Source organism: Hippocampus guttulatus, chromosome 13, assembly GCF_054856545.1.
Source record: "Hippocampus guttulatus isolate MCC_2025c chromosome 13, RoL_Hgut_1.0, whole genome shotgun sequence".
NCBI lineage: Eukaryota > Metazoa > Chordata > Actinopteri > Syngnathiformes > Syngnathidae > Hippocampus > Hippocampus guttulatus.
In genome coordinates, this window is record NC_141273.1 from 17,117,117 (window position 1) to 17,127,009 (window position 9,893).

Sequence of the window (9,893 nt, forward strand, 5' to 3'; positions counted from 1 at the left end):
GCACACACACAAAAATCACCATTGTGGCCGGCAATGCCCCTGCTGAACAGGCTGCTCTGCACTTAACAACAATGTTCTCATTAGAGGGTGACTATGCTTTATTGTGAGTTATCAAGTGCAATGTTAACTGTTAAGCATGTCATTTTTCAACGGGTTTTATAAACCAGAAGCACATCATAGTGTGATTCCCCCCACCACCACCATTTAGCAGCGGTTACACTAATGAATTTAACAGATGCTGTCTGCATTAAATGTGCTTTTCTCTCGTTAAGGGAGAATTGAGAGCATATTCAAAACATGATTTAGAATCGGAAAATGAAACAGTCTGTGAATAATTACAAACGCAAATTAATTACAAGCACCTTGAAAGTGTTTCCCAACAAAAAATATACAAAAGAATTGCAAAATAACTGGGCAAATTAGGATGCAAACACTTGTTAAAGTGTATCCTCGTTGGCCCCCGCCCACATTTCCTCATGAACGTTTCGTATTTCAAGGCAAATGAGAATTGTACAGGCGGAAATGGTCTAAAATTGGAAAATAAAACTGTGACTAGTGGTAAATCAAAACACTTTAAAACTAAATTTACTGATTTAAAAAATGTAGGAACAAATTAGGCCATACATTACCTATCAAGCGTGAATGCGTGCGTTCTCTTGGTTCCGCGCACGCAGTGACGCCCACGTTTCCTCCATCATTTCCTCTCTTCCAACCAACCAGCGTGCAAATCTACTCTCCACGTTTTTTTAGCCACAATAGCAAAAACAATGAACCCAACCGGGGAGAGTTTTTCTCCTGCTAAGGAGTCCTCCAGTGCCACATTGTCCAGCTACTCGGGCTGCATGAGTCTCCTGCTCAGGCTCCTGTCCGACGTCGTGGGAGAGGTTGGTCCGGTGTTTGTTTCCGTAGCGTTTTAAGCGCGGAAACCAGCCAAGTTGATGTTGTTTGCTAGCTCACATGCTAACGCTTCTAGCTTCTGTTCGGCATCAGTCGCAGCAGAACATTACAGAGAGCTTTAGCTAGTAGAGAGATAATCACTTTATACGGTTGCCCCCGAATAGTTGTCGTGAGTTTCAGAACGTTTCGGAGTAAACGTGTTTAGCCGACGTCCTGGCAGAGGTAACTGGGTCTGTGTTGCCATAGACTTATGTAGATGCCTCGCTGAGCCTATTGGCCCTTTCCTGTGATTCGTCAGCCTCGCAGCCATATTGGATGGGGCAGATACTGTATGACCATAAACTAACATAAGTACATGGACTGAACTCTATAAAGCGATAAGATACCAAGTGCCCATAGTCTGATGCCTATGAATGTGTACTTCTTTTTTTTTTTTTGGTAATAGGTAAGCACCAAACCAACGTATTTTTTAAATGTCGTCTTAACTGGGCAACTAACTTTCCCGATTTAATTTAGTTTGTCAAGAGGATTTTTTTGAGTGGTGCTTGTTTATGAAAGCTCGGTCAGTGTTGCCAAATGATACATATATATGTACATCTTGTGGTTTCTTTCTATTTTTTTTAATAACGATAAAGTATTAGACTAAAATGTAATAAGAAATTGATCAACTATTAAATTAGAAAAAATAGTCCAAATTCAACCTCTTAGAAAATAATAAAAAGAAAGCTTTTTGCCACCCAAAGAATATTAGAAATACTTGTTTGATGCAGTTCGTTTTTAATTAGTTTTGTGTCCCAGCTCAAATTAGGTGACGCCGTTTTGAGAATGGACATCAACATGGATGCCGTGAATCCTCAGTCGTCGGACGCCGCTCACGCTTACGACTGTCTACAGCGGCACATCATGAAGTTACAGGTATGCTACAAGCTGCTTAAATCTGTTCCGCCCTTGCACCAACCATTGGGATTTTTGGCATGCATGTACTTATTTTGAAGTGACAGAGAAATCCAAAGCTCTAGAGTTGTTGTCAAAGCACAGGGATGTTGTATTTTGCTCCAGGCCGTGTGCGAGAGCCTCAAAACGCTGGCGGAGTCTCCGAGTCGCGCGTCACCCGAGACCAAGAAGGAAACGCCGTGTGACGCCGCGTCCTCGTCTGCCCTCCGACGCGCCACGCCGCCGCCTCCGCCTCCGCCTCCCGGCGCGTTGTATGCAGCCGATGACGTCTTGGTGCAAATCCGCGCCGGCAAGTCGGAGGTCGGTTATGAATAATCATCGCCTCATTAAAGCGCTCGTTGCAGAATTGGGAGAGGGGAGCAGGACGGCGGGTTTGGAGGGGAAGAGGCGGGACGGGCCGGGGTGGGGGTAGGGGGGGTCCTTTAGTGACGTAGTCGGTGGCGAAAGCCCGCGTCGCTTGGAAGGCTTTGAGAGCGGGGCCTGGTCCTTGATGGATTATGAAGTGGATGCTCATTATTCTCAGATTGGATGTGGATGGAGGACAAGAGGCCCCCATTCTGTTCTGCATTTATTTTGCTAGCCAAGCAAACAGTATTCATATTCCATCACGCCACACGTGTTATACCTGGAATTGCAATTGTCATTCCACATCATGTAAATTGCAATGCCCCCCCCCACGCCCACACACCGCACCGGCCTTGTTCCATTCTCATCACGGCAGCGGCGCAGTTATGCTCGGCGGGTGCCCTTTGATGGCCGATCAATCCATCGCCTGTCATTACACGTGTCGTCCCTCCAGATCGAGCGCAGGATATCTGCATTTATGGAGCGCAAGCAGATGGAGATCAATGAAAACAACGTGCGCGAGTTCTGCAACGTGATCGACTGCAATCAGGGTGAGCGAGGCAGCCGATGGGAAGGGTGGGGGGTGGGTTGGGGTGGGGGGATTGAATGTGTCGTGGTGTGGAGTGGGAGCCTGCGCACAGATTGCCAATGTTTGGGAGAGAGCTGATTTCCAGCGGGCGAGAGGTCAGGCTGAACTGAGCCGGAGTAGCTAACGGCCTCCAAAAATGCGGCGGCGGCGGAGGCGCTGACGTTGCCGTGTTTTTATTCATGCCCATTTTTATTTGCCGCATTTGTTTCTTCTTCAGCACAGGACAGCTGCGCCAGAACCGACGCCGTGTTCACGCCGTACCCCGGGTTGAAAAGCCACGTGAAAGGTGGGACTGAAAAGCTGAAAAGCTCAATCATGGTCCATTTACCGCGCGCGGCGCAAGCTTGCGCGCAATCACTGGTGCCATGTGTTCAGATTTACAAACAAGATGTCCCATAGAAATGCTCAACCGCTCTTCAAAAAATGAATTGAACAAATACAACACACAACAAATAAAGCACGCCACTATACTGATGATGTTCGTTTAAGACTCCATTTTTAAATTTTTTTTTTGGTCACAGTCATACGAGTAGTGAACACACACGGGCCTCAGACCCGAACTGGAAGCCAAGGAGAAGCCGGAGATCAGGCGCGATTACGCCCGGCCACACAAGACTGCGGTAATTCGGCCATCGAGGAGCGCCTCAACAACATCGAAACTCACCTCCGACTCCCCACAGGTAGCAGGAAGGAACGCCTCGACTTGAGCTTTTGTCTGAAATTCTTTGGGAATAGCAAAAAATGTGCAAATGCGAGATGATCTTCATTTCTTTATTTTCTTTTTGCCTCAGTGAATTGAATTTGGGCGCATCATGAATCATTTTGGGATGTTTTTCTGGCAGCAGGCCCGGTTCCCGTTAGCGTCTACCAGAGGCTAAAGAAGTTGGAGGACCGCATCCTGCAGTTGGAGGGACTCTCGCCGGAGTACTTCCAGTCAACGGTGAGGACACGCACGCCTTATTTCGCCGGAGCCAAACGGCATCGTCAACGTGGCTAATTGAAGCCGCTAGCTTGTTCCGCATCCGCCGTTAGTAGCAAAGTCACCCGTGGGGCGCCGTTAGCCGCCCGTGGTAAAAATGGAGCCTTCAGCAGAGAATTTGGAGCTGGCGGAGGCAAGAGTGTGAACAAAAAAAATTGGCCGGCAGGTCGCTCTTATGGCCAAGAGGGAGAGGTGCCATGTCACCGGCCATTGTGTGTGTGTGTTTTTTTTTTTTTTTTTTTTGTTAAGGCGATAATAGAAGTGTGGCACTCAGGTCACATGACTCGGCGCAGACTTCCAGTAGTCCGTTTTAGGACTGGGGACATGCTCGGCCAAACTTGGGAAAGATTCAAGTTTGGGGTCCATTGAGGGAGGTGCTGGGCAATGAATCGGTATTCAAACGGGATTTCGAGTTTGGCTTCTCCCGATCTTGAGGACATTGTAATCGGAGGAATAAAACAAACAATTGTGCCGGACGTCGCGATCGGATGGGCCTGAGGCCACGATGGCAGTTTTGAGGAGGTGACTTTTGCGCGGGTTGAGACTGTAATCACGGATGGCAATTTTCCGCGGATACGCGGAAATCCGCCGTTTTATTTCTTAAATTGATCATTTTTGTGAATCGTCTAAATTCGTTGAGAAAATTTTAAGGGGGGTCAGGTACCTTATCGTCGAGTTTTCACGAGCTCTCCCGATCAGTCTTTCCATCTTCCGATTGTAAACAGCCCTGCGATTGGACGTGTATGATGTCTTACTTGTTGTGATTGGTCGCCCCATCCAGGCCACGCCCCTTTCCGCTTTTTTTCATTACGAGCCATTGCCATCCCTGTGTAATAGAAATTTTTGAAATCAGCATATAGTCGTTTGTATTCCTCGTGATTTCAGTGTCATTCAAAATAATCGGCAATATCGATTTTCTTTCTTTCTTTTTGCATCATTGCCCAGCCCGACGTCTTGGATGTGGGATATCCGGCGCAGTCCAGAACACACGCATGAATCTGGGTGAAGGACATGGCATCACAAAATAAATAAATAAATAAATAAATCATAAAATAAGATGATCATCCCCTTTGTAATCATGGAAATAAATAGATGAAAGGATTTTTCAGAGGGATACTCGGCGAGCCAATATTTTCGGGACTTCACATGTCATCCAAAGCACATGAGCAGAATGCGACGCGGCTCGGCGGAAGATGCGGGTCCGCCGTGTGTGCGCGTGTAGCGACGGCATTCTCAAAGTGTGCTCGAGATGAGCCGCATCGCGTCTCTTCCGTACGGCTCTTGATGCCGCCATCGCTCATATCAGCGCAGCAGGCTGCGCTCTTCAGCCACTTTTGACTCGCTGCATGTTTGTGCGAGCGCACATGTCGAGTGTTTCGGAATAAACCAACATGGTCTTTTCTACTCAAGAGTACCACTTTTTTTGGGGGGGGGGGGGGGTTGTTGCTCAAGCAGCTACACGCAGTTGCCTCCACAATAATGTCACAAGTTGGCAATAAAAAGTTATTGCTGAAAGAGTTAGAGCACGGGTGCCTATTCGGTCGATTGCGATCGGCCGGTAGCTCGAGGACTGGTCCCAAGTCAAGCAAATCACGTGTCTCAACTTCCGCGATCCTTGCTAAAATCTGTCCCGAAATATCACATTGTCACATGTTATAAATAACGTTGAGATTGTGCAATCTTTTTTTGTTTACACTCACTTGGACAATAATTGAACAAAACAGGTCATCCGACAATTAGATTTGTTGCGTACAATTAATAATACCATGTGACGATGAAACATTGATTCGGTTTGACCGTCGTAATGGCCCTCCGAGGCGAAGACGTAACTCCAAAGTGGCCCGCGACAAAAATGAGTTTGACACCCCTGCGGCATCGAGCATGCCTTTTACCCGCTTAACTCATTCACTCCCAAAGACGTTTTTAAACGTCTTTTCAGACTTGGTCCAGAATTGGCTGGTACTGAATGAGTTAAGAGGAGACTTGCCCCCGAGAGACGACAAAGTCTTTTAAGAGCATCCTGCCCGGCAGGTGACTTTTCAAAGTTAAGAACGGCACGCAAAGAAAAGCTGTGCTAATCACAAAGCTGTGTACTTTGTTGTAGAACCTTGCACACAAGAGACCCAAGACGTCGCCCGCTCAGGTACAGCCGCCAATTTTGATTTCGTTGAATCTCGTTTGTCTTCGTTTTCTTTTTTTCGGGTCGTTGCTGCGGGGACTGACTTTGCTCTTGACCTTGGTCCCTCAGGCCTGCAGTCTGACCGAACTGGATGAGAAGATTAGCGCCGTCAAAGCAGCCCTGCTGAAGAAGGCCGACGAATTTGGGCGCGTCTACAGACCCGATTACCGTCTCTGACCTGATTTGGCCCAACCGTAAAGTCAAGCGTGGAGATGCGTGGACGCGACATGTCTTGGCTGACGCCGAAAACCGATGACGAGGAAACGGATCCCGTTTTTGTCCCAGCCATTTCCGTGACAAATACATTTCGGACAGAAACCCGAAAAGGCTCCCGTGGGCCAATTTTTGCTCGAAATGTTTTGGTCGCCGAATTTTTAAGTGCAACGCTCCCTTCTGAAAATAAAAGTAGATTTAGCGCTTGAAACATTGCACTTGTGGTTAATTGAAAATTCATTTCATTGAGCTTCTCTGATCATTTCCACATTGTGTTAGCATCATTGCCACCGATGTCACAGGAAGTACCATTTTCAGTTGTGAATATTCCATTCCGTGTCTTATATTTAGTTTTGTGCCTTTTTAGTTGAGTGTATGCTACATGCTATCTACGTTAGCATCCTGCTGTGTGGGTTCCATTTCCAGTTCTGATTCATTGTAGGTGTTTATTGATATTTTCTCCTTTCCATGCTTAGAATTTGCATACACGCTCTACACATTAGCTTTAAATCTGCCTAACGTGAGCAGGCACACGTTTATGTTGTAGTAAGTTTCACTTCCGGGTTCAAATTTGTTGATATTTTTGTGCCTCTTTGGTCATTTCCTTGACAGGCGTCAGTTTCGCATTTGCTAGCTAGATGCTATCGATTTACGTTAGCATCTGCTTGGTCAACAGAACTTTTTGGCGTTGCGTAATTAACGTCAAATGGATTGTACGGCGCATCCCGAAGTTTTTCCTATTTCCAAGTTCAATTTTGAGACGCACAAAAAAAACAACTGCTTGAAATCAGTGTTTCCGGTTGTCAGCGATTTGTCTAACAGACACGCAGACAAATCAAACAACCTGCTCGCCGCGAGAGTGCGCACGTGCGTGCGCCTGCCGCGCCGCGTAATTGGGAGGAAGCTGAGCGAGGGCACCTGATTTCTTTGCCCGACTGCTGCGCTGCTGATGATCCGCGCTAATGGTTGTCATTATGACAAATGACCTGATTATGGCAACTCTTGTTTGCGAAACATCTCGCAGACCCAACAAAGCAGCGCCGCCGCTGCTGCTTAAACGGGCCGCCGCTGCGCTTGACGCTGCCGTCGTCGACGTCTTCATAAATGACTAAAGCGACAATTTGTTTTTGTTTTTTTAAAGCATTTTCAGTCAAGCAGGCTTGTTTTGTATTAGTGCTCTTCAATTTCGTCTTCTACGGAATTTAGTGTCATATTTTTATTATTTAATCATCTCACAAAGACGTATTTTCTTGCCAAAGCCGTCTTGAAAGATTGACATCATGTCAAGGGCGGAATGTGCAAGACCAAACTCAATTACGTCGACACTCGATCGATAATTCATCGATTTGATCCGGCCAGTGAGGGAAGTGAAATAACTGGCACATAATGGTGCCAAAGTCGTAAAACACCCGCCTTCAAATTCTTCCATCTTTGCGTGACTGTAAACTGTTTAATTCTTCTGAGATGCTTTTTGTGCGTCACGTCACTACTTTTTCTCTTTGATTGATGGAGTGACCTCCATACAATAGAACTTGCATTCTGGGGTCTTTTTTTTTTTTTAATCCCGTTTCTTTAGGTGTTCCTTGTTTAGTTTTTTTGGGGAGGGGGGGGGCTCGGGTCCTTCTGTGGATGTTACACAGACAAGGGGTCCGAAATGTGCAGGGACCACTTGAGCTGCTGCAACGTTGACAAATGGATTTGGGGTTGGGGAGGGGGTCTGTTCTCTGGAGGTTTTTATTGTTCCCCTGGAGTCTTGAGGGTTAATGAGGACAAATTGCTCCGAGGGTAACAAATGGATTATGCGGCGGGACAAAAGGTTGTATGCGACGGGCCAAGATCCGCCCATCATGCGCCCATTGAGCCTGGCGTCCTCCTCAAGTGGCTCGCCAAATATCTCATTATCTTCATCCTGCCTGTTTTTAGTCCATGTCGAGGGTTGCGGCCTCCTGTGGGGAACTTCGGCTAACCAGGCCAGAAACTGCGCCGCTGTTGTACAAATGATGGGAAAATGGCCTGCCATATTAGAGTCGCAGCTAGCAATCAAGAGCCGTGACTTGAGTGTGCAAAAAAAAAATAATAATAATAATAATCTACATTTTTTTTAATGTTACTGGAGAAAGTTGCAACGTTATTAGAACAATTTATTTTTTTGGGGGAGGGGGGTCATTCTATGAAGGTGGGACCTGGTAGGTCATCCTTTTGTGCAAGGTGCACCTCCGACTGTTTGACAACTCAACTCAAGTGTATTTCATGAGCACTTGAAAACAATCACCGCTTTCGACGAATTGCTGTACACGGAGCAAAAATAATTCCGACAACAATAAATTAATAACAAAGACAGTAGCTAGCACAAAAACAGTAAAAGAAAAATTAAGTCTTAGGCTGAAGCAAAAGCCAAAGACTAAAAAGGAGTCTGAAGAGGAGTTTTAAAGATCGGCAGCGAGGGGGAGCTTGCCGAAAAGTTCATTGCAAAGAGACGGCCTGACAACGGAAAAGGCTCCACCCCCTCCGAGCCACAACTCAGTTCTCGGTATCTCTAATGGTGTCTGGTCCGAAGACCGGCGGCACCGGGCGGATGCAGAGAAGCTCAGAGAGGTAAGGTGAGGCCATTTCAAGATCGGAAAACAAATCTTCAATCTTCAAACAGATCTTCAAAAGAACTCGAAAATGTAGAGGGAGCCAGTGAAGGGACGCCAGAGTCGGAGTCATGTGCTCCCTCTTACGAATAGCAGTCAAGAGGCGAGCAGCAGCATTCTGGAGCAACTGGAGACGCCTCATGGAGGATTGACCGACTCCAAAGTCAAGTGCATTCCAGTCATCCAGCCAGGATGTGACCAAGGCATGAATGATTTATTGATTCATTTATTCCAGCTAAGCGCAATAAAACAGATGGCAGTGTTAAAAGAAAAAAAAATCGTAATGTCAAAAAGGAGGGGAAAAAATCCAAGAACCAAGTTGTAGCATAACTGAGAAGACGTCCAACTCATGAGATTTTAATTTGTGAAGTGCCTGCTTGTCTTTGGAAACAACTTAAAAAAAAATGTTTTTTTCTATTCCCGTTAGCGTGGAACCTGAGCGCGGCTCCGAGGTCACACGGGCGGCGTTTGTCCTTTCACGCTAACAAAGCATCCACTTTCACATTGACTCGGGACTAATTCCCGCCTGTCAATCAGCCCCACGTCTCACCAAGTCTTTTGGGGCGAACACAGAGGTGTTCCTTGTCAACGTCGTCGTACCCCCCCACCCCCCACCCCGCAACACCCTTTCCGCCTGTCTTTTGGATTTTAGGTAATTTTTTTTTCTCCCCTCCCTCCGGTGAGGTCGCCGGAGAGGATTCATATCTATTCATATCTTGGCAACTCCTAATGGGCTCCAAGCCCTCCAGAAAGAAAGCTCTTTTCCTGTGACTCGTCAGCTCCAGTCTTCATTCAACCGGTGGCTCGGTGTCAAAAAAGACTGTTGCTCGTTTGAGCCCGCTAACAATGAGGAACAAGGCTGAGTCTCGAGCGCTGCTGGGGGGTGGGAGTGGTGGTGGTGGGGGGGACAAAGGACAGAAAACAGGCTTTTCACTCGGCAGAACATTAGATTCTGACACACTTTTTGCCATGGCGGTTTTTCAGGCACCACCACCAGCAGCCCATTTTTCCTTCCCATCATCCTGAGTGCTGTGGCTCTGCTCCTTTTTTTTTCTTTTTCTTTTTTTTTTTGGGAGAGAGACCACCTGTTGGCAACAAGCC

The 9,893-nt window shown here is 46.8% G+C and overlaps 1 protein-coding gene across 2 annotated transcripts; it reads left to right on the top strand.

Moving 5' to 3' along the window:
* The first annotated feature begins 683 nt into the window (after positions 1-683).
* mbip (MAP3K12 binding inhibitory protein 1) lies at positions 684-6,367 on the top strand. 2 transcript variants are annotated; one of them, XM_086127949.1, is made up of 9 exons: positions 684-884; positions 1,696-1,812; positions 1,957-2,151; positions 2,651-2,747; positions 3,003-3,071; positions 3,307-3,465; positions 3,631-3,725; positions 5,869-5,907; positions 6,013-6,367. In XM_086127949.1, exons 1-9 carry the CDS (start codon positions 768-770, stop codon positions 6,118-6,120), a joined length of 996 nt encoding a protein of 331 aa, XP_085984075.1. In that variant the 5' UTR covers positions 684-767; the 3' UTR covers positions 6,121-6,367. The 2 variants fall into 2 exon arrangements, with proteins under 2 accessions (XP_085984075.1, XP_085984074.1); XM_086127948.1 differs by having other exon boundaries at positions 687-884; positions 3,628-3,725.
* The last annotated feature ends 3,526 nt before the right edge of the window (positions 6,368-9,893 follow it).

Coding starts and splice junctions, on each gene's coding strand:
- mbip (XM_086127948.1), top strand. CDS start 768: ATGAACCCAACCGGGGAGAGTTTTTCTCCTGCTAAGGAGTCCTCCAGT. Junction 885..1,695: donor TGTCCGACGTCGTGGGAGAG/GTTGGTCCGGTG, acceptor TTTGTGTCCCAG/CTCAAATTAGGTGACGCCGT. Junction 3,072..3,306: donor GTTGAAAAGCCACGTGAAAG/GTGGGACTGAAA, acceptor TTTTGGTCACAG/TCATACGAGTAGTGAACACA.